Below are 19190 nucleotides of genomic sequence, written 5' to 3'. Positions count from 1 at the left end.
CTCGCGAAGGAGAAAGCATCGCTCAAGCTTGGGGGAGGCTTAAGTCAATGTTATATTCATGCCCCAATCATGAGCTCTCAAGAGAAATTATTATTTAAAATTTTTATGCTCGGCTTTCTGCCAATAATCGCCCCATACTCGATACTTCACTACTAGGGAAAGGGCTGCTAGTGGCGCACCTGTTTTCGCTACTAATGGCGCACTACAGGTGCGCCACTAGCACCACGCCATTAGATTTTTTTTCTAATGGCACACTTGTGGTGCGCCATTAGTATCGGGTATACTAATGGCGCACCGCAGCTGCACCATTAGTATAGCCCACGGTGCGCCATTAGTATCTGGTATACTAATGGCGCACCACATAGAAGTGCGCCATTAGTAACAATTTTTTTTCAAAAAAATTTAGAATTTTTTTTCAATTTTCTCTAAAAAAAATTCAAATTTGTCAAAAAAAAATTTGTTTTTTTTTTCTTAATCTCGGGTCACTATGGCTTAATCTCGGGTCAATATGCTTAATCTCAAGTCAAATCGCACTAAGTGGTCAAACTTCTCGGAAGGTCACCCATCCTCACACTACTCCAGCCCGAGCACACTTAACTTCACAGTTCTATCCAACCCCAGCACCACCTCACTTAACAGCCACTTGTTGATATATCTATCATATGAATCCTATTAAACCTTGTTGATGTCTAGGACTTTGTTCATATTCATGAGTATGATGAAATTTTGAAAAATATTTGAAACTTCCCTGTCATATTACGAATCATTTTTTGAAAAAAAAAATCCAAAAAGAATTCAAAACAAATATTTTTTTTCTGTTACTAGTGGCGCACCTAGCAACCGGTGCGCCACTAGTAAGTTTGAAAATTTTTGAATTTTTTTGCCTCTAGATCTTGAAAGCCCCGTATCTTTTTTTCTGTTAGGTTTTTGAGGATTTTGAAAATGTTTAACGGGGTTCCCCCGGTTAAATTCGGATGTAACTTTTCGAGTAGATGATTTTTCATATAAAAAACTTTTTCATCCGAGTTCGTATGCAAAAGTTATGCCCATTTTAAGAAATTCCAGAGAGATTTTGCAAATAAAGTCGAAATTTATATTTGTTAATTTTCCCAACTAGACCACATATCACATGGGAAACTTATTTTATTTTATTTTTTTGACATTTCCATCATTTTCTTTTTTTTTTTAAACTGAAAAGGCGGTCCACCGGGGGGTGCATTCGGTGGAATGGGCCAAGTTACTAATGGCGCACCGTGGGGGTGGTGCGCCATTAGTAGTTCACCTAGTAATGGCGCACCACCCCAACCGTGCGCCATTAGTAGTTTTTCAAAAAAAAATTGAAACAAACAAAATTTGTAACAAAATTACTAATAGCGCACCTGTGAGTGGTGCGCCATTAGTAGTTCAACTACTAATGGCGCACCAATGGCGCACCAACTACTAATGGCGCACCACTCGCCATTACTAGTTGAACTACTAATGGCGCACCACTCACAGGTGCGCCATTAGTAGTTTAAAAAATAAAAATAAAAAAATTTGAAAAAAAAATTTGAAACATAATTACTAATGGCGCACCGTGGGATGGTGCGCCATTAGTAGTTCAACTACTAACTACTAATGGCGCACCGTGGGATGGTGCGCCATTACTAGTTGAACTACTAATGGCGCACCATCCCACGGTGCGCCATTAGTAGTTTTGAAAAAATTAAAAAAAAATTTACTAATGGCGCACCGTGGATGTGGTGCGCCATTAGTATTTTCACACTAATGGCGCACCGACACATGGTGCGCCATTAGTATTTAGTAATGGCGCACCACATGTACAGTGCGCCATTAGTGGCCATTCCATCTATAGCCCTTTTCCTAGTAGTGCTTCTTGTACTGGCTCTTTTATGATGAAGACTATTGAATTCAAATGGGATTTATTGAAAAGAATTAAACGCAACTCTAAAGATTGGGATCTCGACGAAGGTAAGGAGTCGGGTATAACACCTAAGTTTGATTGTGTTAAGTCTTTTATGGATACCGATGTTTTCCGTGAATTTAGCTGTAAATATGGACTTGACTCTGAGATAGTAGCTTCTTTCTGTGAATCCTTTGCTACTCATGTTGATCTTCCTAAGGAGAAGTGGTTTAAATATAATCCTCCCATTGAAGTAAAAGTAGTTGCACCTATTAAAGTTGAAGAAAAGACTATCACTTATAATGTTGATCCTGTTGTTCCTACTGCTTATATTGAGAAACCACCTTTCCCTGTTAGAATGAAGGATCATGCTAAAGCTTGAACTGTGGTTCGTAAGAGTAATACTAGAACATCTACACCCCCTGAGCAAATTAAAATTGAACCTAGTATTTCTATGGTTAAAGATCTCTTGGCCGATAATATTGATGGGCATGTTATTTATTTCTTTGATGAAGCTGCTAGAATTGCTAGACCCGATACTAAAAATAAACATAGACCTGTTGTAGGCATGCCTGTTATTTCTGTTAAAATAGGAGATCATTGTTATCATGGCTTATGCGATATGGGTGCTAGTGCAAGTGCAATACCTCATTCCTTATACAAAGAAATTATGCATGATATTGCACCTGCTGAGATAGAAGAAATTGATGTTACAATTAAGCTTGCCAATAGAGACACTATTTCACCAGTTGGGATTGTTAGAGATGTTGAATTCTTGTGTGGAAAGGTTAAATATCCGGCTGATTTTCTTGTTCTTGGTTCCCCACAAGATGACTTTGTTGGTCGTAGCAGAAATTTAAAATTTTCTACGCATCACCAAGATCAATCTATGGAGTCATCTAGCAACGAGAGAGAGAGGAGTGCATCTACATACCCTTGTAGATCGCGAGCGGAAGCGTTCAAGTGAACGGGGTTGATGGAGTCGTACTCGTCATGATCCAAATCACCGATGATCAAGCGCCGAACGGACGGCACCTCCCCGTTCAACACACGTACGGAGCAGCGACATCTCCTCCTTCTTGATCCAGCAAGGGGGAAGGAGAGGTTGATGGAGATCCAGCAGCATGACGGCGTGGTGGTGGAAGTAGTGGGATTCCGACAGAGCTTCGCCGAGCGCTGCGGGAGGAGGGAGATGTGTCACGGGAGGGAGAGGGAGGCGCCAGGGGCTGTGGTGCGGCTGCCCTCCCTCCCCCCTCCTATATATAGGCCTCCTGGGGGGGCGCCGGTCCTGGGAGATCTGAAGCATTAAATATACCTCAGGAATGGTCTTTTCCATCCCCTGCATATTGAAGTTCATCACAAAGCTCTTGTAGCTTGGTGGAAGCGATTGAAGGATTCTGTCAATGACCGCGTCATCCAGGAGATTAACTCCCAGCTGAGTCAAGCGGTTGTGCAACCCAGACATTTTGAGTATGTGCTCACTGACAGAATTGTTTTCCTCCATCTTACAACTGAAGAATTTGTCGGAGACTTCATATCTCTCGACCCGGGCATGAGCTTGGAAAACCTTTTTCAGCTCTTCGAACATCTCATATGCTCCGTGTTGCTCAAAATGCTTTTGGAGCCCCGGTTCTAAGCTGTAAAGCATGTCGCACTGAACGAGGGAGTAATCATCAGCACGTGCCTGCCAAGCGTTCATAACGTCTTGGTTCTCTGGGATGGGTGCTTCACCTAGCGGTGCTTCTAGGACATAATCTTTCTTGGCAGCTATGAGGATGATCCTCAGGTTCCGGACCCAGTCCGTATAGTTGCTGCCATCATCTTTCAGCTTGGTTTTCTCTAGGAACGCGTTGAAGTTGAGGGCAACGTGGGCCATTTGATCTACAAGACATATTGTAAAGATTTTAGACTAAGTTCATGGTAATTAAGTTCATCTTATCAAATTATTCAATGAACTCCCACTCAGATAGACATCCCTCCAGTCATCTAAGTGAAACATGATCCGAGTCAACTAAGCCGTGTCCGATCATCACGTGAGACGGACTAGTCAACATCGGTGAACATCTTCATGTTGATCGTATCTTCTATACGATTCATGCTCGACCTTTCGGTCTTCCGTGTTCCGAGGCCATGTCTGTACATGCTAGGCTCGTCAAGTCAACCTAAGTGTATTGCGTGTGTAAATCTGGCTTACACCCGTTGTATTCGAACGTTAGAATCTATCACACCCGATCATCACGTGGTGCTTCGAAACAACGAACCTTCGCAACAGTGCACAGTTAGGGGGAACACTTTCTTGAAATTATTGCGAGGGATCATCTTATTTAAGCTACCGTTGTTCTAAGCAAATAAGATGTAAAACATGATAAACATCACATGCAATCAAATAGTGACATGATATGGCCAATATCATTTTGCTCCTTTGATCCCCATCTTCGGGGCGCCATGATCATCTTCGTCACCTGCATGACACCATGATCTCCATCATCGTGTCTTCATGAAGTTGTCACGCCAATGATTACTTCTACTTCTATGGCTAACGTGTTTAGCAATAAAGTAAAGTAATTTACATGGCGTTATTCAATGACACACAGGTCATACAAAAATAAAGACAACTCCTATGGCTCCTGCTGGTTATCATACTCATCGACATGCAAGTCGTGATTCCTATTACAAGAACATGATCAGTCTCATACATCACATATATCTCATTCATCACATCCTTTTGGCCATATCACATCACAAGGCACATGCTGCAAAAACAAGTTAGACGTCCTCTAATTGTTGTTGCATGTTTTTACATGGCTTCTATATGTTTCTAGCAAGAACGTTTCTTACCTACGTAAAACCACAACGTGATATGCCAATTTCTATTTACCCTTCATAAGGACCCTTTTCATCGAATCCGTTCCGACTAAAGTGGGAGAGACAGACACCCGCTAGCCACCTTATGCAACTAGTGCATGTCAGTCGGTGGAACCTGTCTCACGTAAGCGTACGTGTAAGGTCGGTCCGGGCCGCTTCATCCCACAATGCCGCCGAATCAAGATAAGACTAGTAATGGCAAGAAAATTGACAACATCTACGCCCACAACAAGTTTGTGTTCTACTCGTGCATAGAAACTACGCATAGGCCTGGCTCATGATGCCACTGTTGGGGATCGTAGCAGAAATTTAAAATTTTCTACGCATCACCAAGATCAATCTATGGAGTCATCTAGCAATGAGAGAGAGGAGTGCATCAACATACCCTTGTAGATCACGAGCGGAAGCGTTCAAGTGAACAGGGTTGATGGAGTCGTACTCGTCGTGATCCAAATCACCGATGACCAAGCGCCGAACGGACGGCACCTCCGCGTTCAACACACGTACGGAGCAGCGACGTCTCCTCCTTCTTGATCCAGCAAGGGGGAAGGAGAGGTTGATGGAGATCCAGCAGCACGACGGCGTGGTGGTGGAAGTAGCGGGATTCCGACAGAGCTTCGCCGAGCGCTGCGGGAGGAGGGAGATGTGTCACGGGAGGGAGAGGGAGGCGCCAGGGGCTGTGGTGCGGCTGCCCTCCCTCCCCCCTCCTATATATAGGCCTCCTGGGGGGGCGCCGGCCCTGGGAGATCTGATCTCCACGGGGGGCGGCGGCCAAGGGGTGGCTTCCCCCCCAAGCCAATTGGGGGGCGCCCCTACCCCTATGGTTTCCAACCCTAGGCGCAGGGGGAGGCCCAAGGGAGGGCGCACCAGCCCACCAGGGGCTGGTTTCCCTCCCACTTCAGCCCATGGGGCTCTCCGGGATAGGTGGCCCCACCCGGTGGACCCCCGGGACCCTTCCGGTGGTCCCGGTACAATACCGGTAACCCCCAAAACTTTCCCGGCGGCCGAAACTGGACTTCCTATATATAATTCTTCACCTCCGGACCATTCCGGAACTCCTCATGACGTCCGGGATCTCATCTGGGACTCCGAACAACTTTCGGGTTACCGCATACTAATATCTCTACAACCCTAGCGTCACCGAACCTTAAGTGTGTAGACCCTACGGGTTCGGGAGACACGCAGACATGACCGAGACGACTCTCCGGTCAATAACCAACAGCGGGATCTGGATACCCATGTTGGCTCCCACATGTTCCACGATGATCTCATCGGATGAACCACGATGTCTAGGATTCAATTAATCCCGTATACAATTCCCTTTGTCAATCGGTACGTTACTTGCCCGAGATTCGATCGTCGGTATCCCAATACCTCGTTCAATCTCGTTACCGGCAAGTCACTTTACTTGTATCATAATGCATGATCCCGTGACCAACCACTTGGTCACTTTGAGCTCATTATGATGATGCATTATCGAGTGGGCCCAGAGATACCTCTCCGTCATACGGAGTGACAAATCCCAGTCTCGATCCGTGTCAACCCAACAGACACTTTCAGAGATACCTGTAGTGCACCTTTATAGTCACCCAGTTACGTTGTGACGTTTGGTACACCCAAAGCACTCCTACGGCATCCGGGAGTTACACGATCTCATGGTCTAAGGAAATGATACTTGACATTGGAAAAGCTCTAGCAAACGAACTACACGATCTTTGTGCTATGCTTAGGATTGGGTCTTGTCCATCACATCATTCTCCTAATGATGTGATCCCGTTATCAATGACATACAATGTCCATAGTCAGGAAACCATGACTATCTGTTGATCAACGAGCTAGTCAACTAGAGGCTTACTAGGGACATGTTGTGGTCTATGTATTCACACATGTATTACGATTTCCGGATAACACAATTATAGCATGAACAATAGACAATTATCATGAACAAGGAAATATAATAATAACCATTTTATTATTGCCTCTAGGGCATATTTCCAACAGACTTTTGTCCCATTATATTTGGTAGACCCTTCTTAAATACTGTGAATGCTAAGATAGATTGCAAAAAGGATGTTGTTACCATTGGTTTAGGGGATATGTCTCATGAGTTTAATTTTGCTAAATTTCGTAGACAAGCCCATGATAAAGAATTGCCTAGTAAAGATGAAATTATTGGTCTTGCTTCTATTGCCGTGCCTCCTAATGATCCTTTAGAACAATATTTGCTAGACCATGAAAATGATATGTTTATGAATGAAAGAAGGGAAATAGATGAAGTATTCTTTAAACAGGGACCTATTTTGAATCACAACTTGCCTGGTGAAATTTTAGGGGATCCTCCTCCACCCAAGGGTGATCCCGTGTTTGAGCTTAAACCATTACCTGATACTCTTAAATATGCTTATGTTGATGAAAAAAAGATATATCATGTTATTATTAGTGCTAACCTTTCAGAAGAGGAAGAAGAGAAATTATTGAAAACTCTGAAGAAGCATCGTGCTGCTATTGGATATACTCTTGATGATCTTAAGGGCATTAGTCCCACTCTATGCCAACACAAAATAAAATTGGAGAAAGAGGCTAAACCAGTTGTTGATCACCAATGACAGTTAAATCCTAAGATGAAAGAAGTGGTAAGAAAAGAAATACTAAAGATTCTGGAGGCGGGTATAATTTATCCCGTTGCTGATAGTCAGTGGGTAAGTCCTGTCCATTGTGTCCCTAAGAAGGGAGGTATTACTGTTGTTCCTAATGATAAAGATGAATTGATCCCACAAAGAATTGTCACATGTTATAGAATGGTAATTGATTTCCGCAAACTAAATAAAGCTACTAAAAAGGATCATTACCCTTTACCTCTTATTGATCAAATGCTAGAAAGATTATCCAAACATACACAATTTTGCTTTCTAGATGGTTATTCTGGTTTCTCTCAAATACCTGTGTCAAAAGAGGATCAAGAAAAGACTACTTTTACTTGCCCTTTCGGTACCTTTGCTTATAGACGTATGCCATTTGGTTTATGCAATGCGCATGCTACTTTTCAAAGATGCATGATGGCTATATTCTCTGATTTTTGTGAAAAGATTGCTGAGGTTTTCATGGATGATTTTTCCGTATATGGAACTTCTTTTGATGATTGCTTGAGCAATCCTGATCGAGTTTTGCAGAGATGTGAAGAAACTAATCTTGTCTTGAATTGGGAGAAGTGCCACTTTACTGTTAATGAAGGTATTGTTTTGGGGGATAAAATTTCTGAAAGAGGTATTGAAGTTGATAAAGCTAAAGTTGATGCTATTGAAAAGATGTCGTGTCCCAAAGACATTAAAGGTATAAGAAGTTTCCTTGGTCATGCTGGTTTTTATAGGAGGTTCATTAAGGACTTCTGAAAAATTTCTAGGCCTCTGACTAACCTCTTACAGAAAGATGTTCCTTTTATCTTTGATGATGATTGTGTAGAAGCATTTGAAATACTTAAGAAAGCCTTGATTTCTGCACCTATTGTTCAGCCACCTGATTGGAATTTACCCTTTGAAATTATGTGTGATGCTAGTGATTATGCTGTAGGTGCTGTTCTAGGACAAAGAGTTGATAAGAAATTAAATGTTATTCAATATGATTGTAAAACTCTAGACAGTGCCCAGAGAAATTATGCTACTACTGAGAAAGAATTTTTAGCAGTTGTATTCGCTTGTGATAAGTTCCGACCTTATATTGTTGATTCTAAAGTAACTGTTCACATTGATCATGTTGCTATTAAATATCTTATGGAAAAGAAAGATGCTAAACCTAGGCTTATTAGATGGGTTCTCTTACTACAAGAATTTGATTTGCATATTATTGATAGAAAGGGAGCTGAGAACCCCGTTGCAGATGACTTGTCTAGGTTAGAGAATGTTCTTCATGACCCACTACCTATTGATGATAACTTTTTTGATGAACAATTAGCTATCATAAATGCTTCTCGTACTGCTCCATGGTATGCTGATTATGCTAATTATATTGTTGCCAAATTCATACCACCTAGCTTCACATACCAGCAAAAGAAAAGGTTTTCCTATGATTTAAGAAATTATTTCTGGCATGACCCACATCTTTATAAAGAAGGAGTAGATGGTGTTATTAGACATTGTGTACCTGAGCACGAACAGGAACAGATCCTACGCAAGTGTCACTCCGAGGCTTATGGAGGACACCACGCTGGAGATAGAACTGCACATAAGGTATTACAATCCGGTTTCTATTGGCCTACTCTTTTCAAGGACGCCCGTAAGTTTGTCCTGTCTTGTGATGAATGTCAAAGAATTGGTAATATCAGTAGACGTCAAGAAATGCCTATGAATTATTCACTTGTTATTGAACCATTTGATGTTTCGGGCATTGATTATATGGGACCGTTTCCTTCCTCTAATGGGTATGCACATATTTTAGTTGATGTTTATTACGTTACTAAGTGGGTAGAAGCTATTCCAACTAGTAGTGCTGATCATAACACCTCTATTAAGATGCTTAATGAAGTTATTTTTCCGAGGTTTGGAGTCCCTAGATATTTAATGACTGATGGTGGTTCATATTTTGTTCATGGTGCCTTTCGTAAAATGCTTGCTAAGTATGACGTTAATCATAGAATTGCATATCCTTACCACCCACAATCTAGTGGCCAGGTAGAACTGAGTAATAGGGAGATCAAATTAATTTTGCAAAAGACTGTTAATAGATCCAGAAAGAATTGGTCCAAGAAACTTGATGATGCATTATGGGCCTATAGAACCGCATATAAAAACCCTATGGGTATGTCTCCGTATAAAATGGTTTATGGAACATCATGTCACTTACCTCTCGAACTAGAACCTAAGGCATATTGGGCCATTAAAGAGCTCAATTACGATTTCAAATTTGCCGGTGAGAAGAGGCTATTTGACATTAGCTCATTTGATGAATGGAGAACCCAGGCCTATGAGAATGCCAAACTGTTTAAAGAAAAAGTTAAAAGATGGCATGACAAAAGGATACAAAAGCGTGAGTTTAATGTAGGTGATTGTGTGTTGCTATTCAACTCTCGTTTAAGATTTTTTGCAGGAAAGCTTCTCTCTAAATGGGAAGGTCCTTACGTCATTGAGGAGGTCTATCGTTCCCGTGCCATAAAAATCAACAACTTCGAAGGCACAAATCCGAAGGTGGTGAACGGCCAAAGAATCAAACATTATATCTCAGGTAATCCCATAAATGTTGAAACTAATGTTATTGAAACTGTAACCCCGGAGGAATACATAAGGGACACCTTCCAGAACGTTTCGGACTCCGAAAAGGAATAGGTATGTGGTACGGTAAGTAAACCGACTCCAAAACCGTTCTAATGGTAATTTTTATCCGTTTTGGAATATTTAAGAAAATAGGAAAAAAAGAAGTAGTCCGGGAAGGACACGAGGCGTCCACGAGGGTGGAGGGCGCGCCCTACCCCCCTGGGCGCTCCCACTGCCTCGTGGGCACCTCGTGTGCTCTCCGGACTCTGTTTTCTTGCACGATACTTCTTTTGGTCTGTAAAAATTCATTATATAAACTCCCGAAGGTTTTGACCACCGTATCACGCAAATATCTCCTGTTTTTGTTTCGAGCTGTTTTTCTGATAGATCTAGACCACCATGACGTCTCCAAGTGCCCCCAAGGACAAGTTCTTCGAGAAGGTAATCAACCCCTACCTCGCGGAAGTGCTGCAACATCCTCAAACCATTGAGATGCGTAAGGGGTTGCTGCACATCCGCGATGTTGAGGGACCAAGGAGGACCGGAAGCGCGGAGACAAGGCTCGAAGCAATGGAGCAACAAGTTTTCAGGTGCCAGGAGATGGTGGAACGTGGACTCGACGCCAACCACATAATGATCACGGAGTTCACCAACAACCACAAGCTAGATGTCAAGAACATTGGGGAGGCCATCTTCAAGCTTCACGAGAAAATCGAGCGCCTCCAAGCCCAGATCTATGACCTGCAAAAGCAAAACTGTGAGTATGAATATAGATTCTAGAGGATGAGTTTGGCTGCAGATTTGAGGATTCCGGAGACTCGATCATCCTTCTATGATGGCGAGCCTATGCCTTGGAAGATGGACGAAAAGCCTACATCATCGACAACTCCATCATCACCATCTCCAAGGAAGGAGACATAATCACATGGGTATGGGCACTCCCCTTGGCAACTGCCAAGCTTGGGGGAGGTGCCCCGGTATCGTATCACCATCACACTCCTATCTTTACCTTTTTCTTAGTTCGATCCTCTTGGTTATATTTTGATCTAGTAGAATAAAGTTTTAGTATGATCTAGTTTTGAGTTTTGCTTTATGAACCTTCTATGTAATCGAGTCCGTGAGCTATATATAATAAAGATTAGTTTTGAGTCAAGGGCTTGATTATCTTGCTATGATCTTGGGGGAATAAAAATAAAAGAAAAAGAAAGAATAAAAAGAAATAAAGAGATCATATTGATCTTATGAAGAGTAATAACTTCACATATAAAGAGTGATGAATAAAAGTTGTTGGAAGTTGACAAACATAGTTTTGGTCATCGTTGCAATTAATAGGAATTAATAAAAAAAGAGGTTTTCACATATAGATATACTATCTTGGACATCTTTTATGATTGTGAGCACTCATTAAAATATGACATGCTAAAAAGTTGATGTTGGACAAGGAAGACAACGTAATGGGTTATGTTTTCTTATATCCAAAATAAAGTATATTGTCATGGATAATCCAACATGTTGAGCTTGCCTTCCCCCCTCATGCTAGCCAAATTCTTTGCACCAAGTAGAGATACTACTTGTGCTTCCGAATATCCTTAAACCCAGTTTTGCCATGAGAGTCCACTATATCTACCTATGGATTGAGTAAGATCCTTCAAGTAAGTTATCATTGTTGCAAGCAATAAAAATTGCTCTCTAAATATTTATGAATTACTAGTGTGGAGAAAATAAGCTTTATACGATCTTGTGATATGGAAGCAATAAAAGCGATGGACTGCATAATAAAGGTCCATATCACAAGTGGCAATATAAAGTGACGTTCTTTTGCATTAAGATTTTGTGCATCCAACCCTACAAGCACATGACAACCTCTGCTTCCCTCTGCGAAGGGTCTATCTTTTATTCTTTTCTTATACCTTATACAAGAGTCATGGTGATCTTCACCTTTCCTTTTTACATTTTATTCTTTGGCGAGCACATTGTGTTGGAAAGATCCTGATATATATATATATTCAATTGGATGTAAATTAGTATGAACTATTATTGTTGACATTACCCTTGAGGTAAAAGGTTGGGAGGCAGCACTATAAGCCCCTATCTTTCTCTGTGTCCGATTAAAACTTCATACCCATAAGTATTGCGTGAGTGTTAGCAATTGTGAAAGACTAAATGATAGTTGAATATGTGGACTTGCTGAAAAGCTCTTATATTGACTCTTTCTGAGGTTATGATAAATTGCAATTGCTTCAATGACCGTGATTATAGTTTGTTAGTTTTCAATGAGGTTTTTGATTCATACTTGACATTGTGAATAGATTGTTACTTTAGCATAAGAAATCATAGGACAATATTTATATATGTTGATGTTATAAGAATGATCATGATGCCCTCATGTCCGTATTTTATTTTATCGACACCTCTATCTCTAAAAATGTGGACATATTTTTTGTTATCGGTTTCTGATAGAGGACAAGCGAGGTCTAAGCTTGGGGGAGTTGATACGTCCATTTTGCATCATGCTTTTATATCAATATTTATTGCATTATGGGCTGTTATTACACATTATGTCACAATACTTATGCCTTTTCTCTCTTATTTTACAAGGTTTACATGAAGAGGGAGAATGCAGGCAACTGGAATTCTGGGCTGGAAAAGGAGCAAATATTAGATACCTATTCTGCACAACTCCAAAAGTCCTGAAACTTCACGAAGGTTATTTTTGGAATTAACAAAAATACTGGCGAATGAATCAACCAGAGGGGGCCCACACCCTGGCCACGAGGGTGGGGGGCGCGCCCTACCCCCTGGGAGCGCCCCCTGTCTCGTGGGCCCCCTAGAAGGCCTCTGGTGCCCATATTCTGCTATATGAAGTCTTTCACCCTAGAAAAAATCATAAGGAAGCTTTCGGGACGAAACACCGCCGCCACAAGGCGGAACCTTGGCAGAACCAATCTAGGGCTCCGGTGGAGCTGTTCTGCCGGGGAAACATCCCTCCGGGAGGGGGAAATCATCACCACTGTCATCACCATCGATCCTCTCATCGGGAGGGGGTCAATCTCCATCAACATCTTCACCAGCACCATCTCTTCTCAAACCCTAGTTTATCTCTTGTATCCAATCTTTGTCCCAAAACCTCAGATTGGTACGTGTAGGTTGCTAGTAGTGTTGATTACTCCTTGTAGTTGATGCTAGTTGGTTTATTTGGTGGAAGATCATATGTTCAGATCCTTTATGCATATTAATACCCCTCTGATTATGAACATGAATATGATTTGTGAGTAGTTACGTTTGTTCCTGAGGACATGGGAGAAGTCTTGCTATAAGTAGTCATGTGAATTTGGTATTCATTCGATATTTTGATGAGATGTATGTTGTCTTTCCTCTAGTGGTCTTATGTGAACGTCGACTACATGACACTTCACCATTATTTGGGCCTAGAGGAAGGCATTGGGGAGTAATAAGTAGATGATGGGTTGCTAGAGTGACAAAAGCTTAAACCCTTGTCTATGTGTTGCTTCGTAAGGGGCTGATTTGGATCCACATGTTTCATGCTATGGTTAGGTTTACCTTAATACTTCTTTTGTAGTTGCAGATGCTTGCAATAGGGGTTAATCATAAGTGGGATTCTTGTCCAAGGAAGGGCAGTACCCAAGCACCGGTCCACCCACATATCAAATTATCAAAGTAACGAACGCGGATCATATGAGCGTGATGAAAACTAGCTTGACGATAATTCCCATGTGTCCTCGGGAGCGTTTTCCTTCATATAAGTGTTTTTCCAGGCTTGTCCTTTGCTACAAAAAGGATTGGGCCACCTTGCTGCACCTTATTTACTCTTGTTACTTGTTACCCGTTACAAATTACCTTATCACAAAACTATCTGTTACCGATAATTTCAGTGCTGGCACATAATACCTTACTGAAAACCGCTTGGCATTTCCTTCTGCTCCTCGTTGGGTTCGACACTCTTACTTATCGAAAGGACTACGGTAGATCCCCTACACTTGTGGGTCATCAACCGTCGTGCGGTTGTCTACTTTAAATACAGTTCGTGATGTTTTCTCGAGGCCACCGCCAGTGCCTTCTAGTGATTTGTCCTCTGTAATGTTGATATGCAATCTGATGTTCAGTTAACAGTTTGGTCCTCTAAAATGTAATGTTCAGTTAACACTTTGGTCCAACAATTGCTACATTTCGTAGTACTGTTCTCAAGCATTGTTTGTTTTGTTAAGTGTCTTATCTTCTAGTACATGTTTCTATTCTGCAATGTCGTGCTCGGTTAACTGTTTTGGTTCATTTGGTTTGCTGTCCATTTAACTGTTTGGTTCAGTTCTGCAATTTGATTTTCATTTGCTGTGGGTACAATTTTGTATTGTTATGCATGTGACACCAATCAAATTTGGCTGTACTCAATATATATTCTACTGATAGTATGACAACTCTCAGTTAAAGTGATCAAGATCTTCCTTATGTGTGTTGCAGGGAAACAATGGGAGACACTGCGGTTTACCATCGAGATTTGTTCAAGCAGGGTCCTTTGGCTAATAGCACATTATTGTGCAGTTGCAGGAATCATTCTAATATTTAGGTTTGTTACAATTTGGCCTTGCACATGTAGGTCCTGCTGTCAGAGGCTTAGACCCACTGTTCGACCCATTTTGCATATGAGGAAATGAGATGTCCATGAATATCAGTCAAGTCAAGAAACTCAGAAAGATTGTTAGGATGAAGAAACTTGCGATGAATAACAGCAAGATCTTTGTTCGCACAATGAAGAAGACATCAGTCAACTATAGGATGGTACCAACTCTTTTACCTTGTTTTTACCCCTTGCGCCATTTCAAAATTTACAACAGCGATTTATGCATAGCTTTGTTTTCAGTACTTTTCAAAATAGTTCACCGATGACTACCTCTCAAACCACTTGCATGGTAAAGAGGCGAGGAAGGTATTCATTCAACACCCACGGTACGATATTGAAGTCTTGCTGAAGAGGACGAAGGATGGGCGGGCAATTATCCATAGCCACTGGCCTAAAGTTGCAAGGACATTCAACATCACTGAAGGCTCAATATTTGCCTTCCGCTTCTGCAGTTTCCCAGATGAGATTCATTTGTCTATTTACCGTGTATGATGCTACTTTCCAAAGGTTTTTGATGCTGCATGTGAAACTTTGTGCTGTTGTGTAATGGCGTAACTGAGTGCCGAAGCTATCTGATGTAATTCGATTATGAAATCCTGGTTGCTTTTATACGGATATGAAATATCTGGCGTGTTTTATAAGCAATATCAGTTTGATTAGTACATGGATTATCAATAATAGGCTAATTACCCTGGTTATTGGGGTTTTCTATTGCGAACGGTTACTCAGACAGCACCGTGGGCGATGAAGTCAAACAACCCGCACGGTTTCTAGAAAGTAGGCGTGTTCGATCAACTAACAATCACACACGGCTTCCGGCAGCGAACTGTTTGCGTAGGCCACCTTGCACAAACGTTTCCACAAAAAGAACTGTGTGGGATGTACATACCTACGGAAATGATTTTCTGAGATTCACCATGTGGGATGTACATACCTACGGAAATGATTTCTGGGATTCACCGTGTGGGATGTACATACCTACGGAAATGATTTCTGGGATTCACCGTGTGGGATGTACATACCTACGAAAATGATTTCTGGGATTCACCGTGTGGGATGTACATACCTACGGAAATGATTGAGTTTCGACGCCTTGCCCGATCGCACACGACCCCAGCCTGGGTCCCAGGAGGGCCTATCCCCGACGATTTCTGGGTCGTGTGGGAAGGACACCCTATCGCACACACTCACTTGGCGACGGTTCCAAATGCCGTCGCGGAAAGGGGTTTTAAACCGTTTGTTTAGGACGTCGCTGTACCAGTGTACTGCTATGTGGTTGCTCCCGGGCGTCGACACATGTCCACTATGGCCTTATGTGTCGTGTTGTCTTCTCTTTTGCCGACGGTGGTTCCATGTCGACGGCACGAGTAAGGCCGTCAACATAGGGATCTATGCCGACGCCTTTTGTATACTGACGGTCTGACAGGTCATTCCCAACAAGATCAATACCGACGGCCATGCGTCGACAATAGTCGTCGGTATAAGCCTATGCCGGCGGCTGCGGGCCGTGGGCATTATTTAAAATTCCAATAGTGTTAGATAGTAATGGGCTTACCTAGTGGGCGAGTTTTTACACTCAGGTTACGTCTAGTCTCATGGCGAGGTGTGATTTTCCTGTAGCGTAAGCTCCGCCAGATCGGAAGTGCCCTTCTCAGCTAGCTCGAGAAAACAATAAAATCAAAAAAATGAAATTAAAATTAAAAGCTTTTGAATTTTTTATGTGGCAGCATTTGACAAAAAAATTCAATGCTTGCAAAGTTTCATCATGAAATGATATTCGTGGAAGTCATGGCAAAAAAAAATCAATACTCCAAAAATAATTTTTTTGAGCATCTTTTTTTTTTCATGACTTCAGCGAATTTTATTTTGCGATGAAAATTTGTAGGCATTCTAAACATTTCTCAAATGTTGGCACAACAATTTTAGAATTTTTTGAATTTTTCATTTTTTTTGGATTTTAATGTTCACCGAGCTCATATGAGCTCGAGTTCAGTTTATCGGCTTCCCGGACAGATGAACTATTTATATCAGCTTTCTATATCTGGGTGTGTTTTTGTTGTTGATTTCTCATCAGATAAAATATGGTACGTACGTACGTATATAGTCGTATTATGTATATACTGGATCGATCGCGATTACTTCGTTGAGCTTGAGTTCTTCATCACACGTCGGCCGGCGCCGGCGAGCCGTCGACGGGGACGGTGTGCCTTGAGTCGCTGCCTGACGCCGCCCTCCGGCCGCCCTCGCGCACGCTGTTCTCCGCGAAACGCTTGGTGGCAGCGTTGTACCCCTTGTCCCGCTCCTCCGCGGTCCACTCCCCGTTGTAGTAGTCGTCGGCGGTCGCCCCCGGCCGCGGCCCGGCGAGCATGCCGCCCCACTGCGGGAAGTAGATGAAGGCGACGGGCAGCGTGCATGCGAGGATCATGATACCCATGTACATGATCCCCGTCTCCGTCTTGTACTTGCCGCCCCTGAAGAAGATGACCTGCGTGAGCACGGCGCCGACGTTGCCGCCGCCGCCGGTCATGCCGGAGATGAGCCCCAGCGACCTGCGCGACACGAAGGGCACGATGCCGAAGGTGAGGCCGCACGCGGCCTGGCAGAACAAGGAGAAGAGTATCATGACGGCCACGGAGGCGCCGAAGGAGTAGTCGACGATGCCCAGCACGACGCAGAGGACGCCGCCGATGGTCTGCATCACCCACAGCCCCCACAGCCTGCCGCGCATGCCGTAGCGCTGGGACAGCCAGTCGGACATGAGCCCGCCGCCTGGGCGGGACACGATGTTGGCCAGCCCGAAGGTGGCGGCGATGAGGCCGGCGGTGTGGAGGTTGACGTCGAAGCGGTCGTAGAAGTACTCGGCGACGATGTTGTCCACGGCCAGCTCCACGCCGAAGCTGTAGCCGTAGGTGAGCGCCAGGATCCAGGCGCGGTAGTTGGTGACCGCGTGGCGCAGCACGTTGCCGAAGCTGTCCTTGTGCATCTCCCCGGACTTGTGCAACTTGCGGTAGTTGCCGTCCGGCATGTCCTGCCCGAGCGCCAGCACCGCGATGGCCGACACCGTCTGCATGATGCCCGGGATGAAGAAGGCGACGCGCCACGCCACGAACTTGGTGCTGCCTATCTTGCGGACGGCCTCAAAGACGAAGGGCATGAGGAGCTGCACGGCGCCCCCGCCGAGGTTGCCCCAGCCTCCCGCGACGCCGTTGGCCAGCCCCACCTTGGGCGCCGAGAACATGGAGCTCATCCAGAACTGCGTGGACACGAAGGAAGCGAGCGAGAAGCCGGTGAAGAAGCGCGCGAGCAGGAAGGAGGAGGCCGAGTTGATGATGGAGGTGCAGTAGACCGCGGGGGTGGTGAGCAGTATGATGGCCGCCGACGCCAGGCGGGGACCGACCAGGTCGCAGGCCGTGCCCATGGCGAGGCGCGCGAAGACGGCGCCCGAGACGGACGCGACCCCGGCGTTGCCGATGTCCTTGGCCGTGAGGCCGAGGTTGTCCCGGATGAGCGGCATGAGCGGCGGCGCCGCAAAGGTGGACACGAAGCAGCAGAAGAAGGAGAACCACGAGAGGTGGAAGGCGCTCATGTGCGGCCTCGAGAACGAGAAGAGCCAGAACTCGGTGGCCTTGCTGTCATCGTCCACCGGGATCTTGAACTTGGCCTTGGGCGCCGCCTGGACCTCCATCGCCGCCGGTCCCCAGTTTGACGCCCCCTCCATCGCTAGCTAGCTGCTACCAATGCAATGCAAGTGCCTCAGCGCGGTGTTGGCAACCTGGGACGTGCCGGTGTGGTAGTACGGACAGCCTCATCGGTGCGGCGGGTATTTATAGTGCGGCTGGACCGGAGTTGGAAACGACGAGAGGGCAAGGCATGAATAAACATTGCGGCGGTGATCCAACGGGGTTCCTGGAAGGCCGCCATCGCGGCTCGCCGAAGCTGACGCCGATACTCATACGATAATAATAGAGGTAAATACAACACTGGTGCTTGAACTTGTCACGAATGTGCACTTTAGTGCCTGAACTTGCAAAATACATTGAACTGGTTCCACAACTTGGCATGGACGTGCATATACGGTTCAAATGGTGTTTGTATACGTCCGTAAAGCTAAGGAGGCGGGCCAGCATGCCATGGACCACAGTGTGGCTAAAATGATAAAATAACGAGCCCGTGTGGCTAAAATGGACTACAGTGTGGCTCAGTTTTCAGCGGGTTTGTTCTTTTTCATTTCATTTTTCTAAAAATTACTTAAATTATTATCATGTTACAAAAAATATACATATATTTAAAACAAATTACGTTAAAAAGTTCATATCATTTCATAAAATACCTATGCAGTAATTTAACAGAAATACACATAATAAAATTAAAAATTAAGAATATAATTTATAATTTGAAAAAATGTTCGCATTTTAATAAAAAATAAAAGTAATTTTATAAATGTCCATATATTTAAACAAATTCTCATATAATTTTAAAATTTCACACTTTTAACAAACTATTTATGTAGTATATCAACGTGTTCATGCTTTAAAAAAACTGT

General features: G+C 43.6%; 1 protein-coding gene across 1 annotated transcript; it reads right to left on the bottom strand.

Annotated features, from left to right (window-relative positions):
• Nucleotides 1-16808: 16808 nt before the first annotated feature.
• LOC109748536 (high-affinity nitrate transporter 2.3-like) lies at nucleotides 16809-18365 on the bottom strand. The gene has a single exon (XM_020307565.1). The coding sequence runs from the start codon at nucleotides 18363-18365 to the stop codon at nucleotides 16809-16811; it is 1557 nt and encodes a 518-aa protein (XP_020163154.1).
• Nucleotides 18366-19190: the final 825 nt, after the last annotated feature.

This window comes from Aegilops tauschii, chromosome 1 (genome assembly GCF_002575655.3).
Source record: "Aegilops tauschii subsp. strangulata cultivar AL8/78 chromosome 1, Aet v6.0, whole genome shotgun sequence".
Classification (NCBI taxonomy): Eukaryota; Viridiplantae; Streptophyta; class Magnoliopsida; order Poales; family Poaceae; genus Aegilops; species Aegilops tauschii.
The sequence above is the reverse complement of the archived record's forward strand: the minus strand, read 5'-3'. Positions and strand labels throughout refer to the sequence as shown.

Coding starts and splice junctions, on each gene's coding strand:
- LOC109748536 (XM_020307565.1), bottom strand. CDS start 18,365: ATGGAGGGGGCGTCAAACTGGGGACCGGCGGCGATGGAGGTCCAGGCG.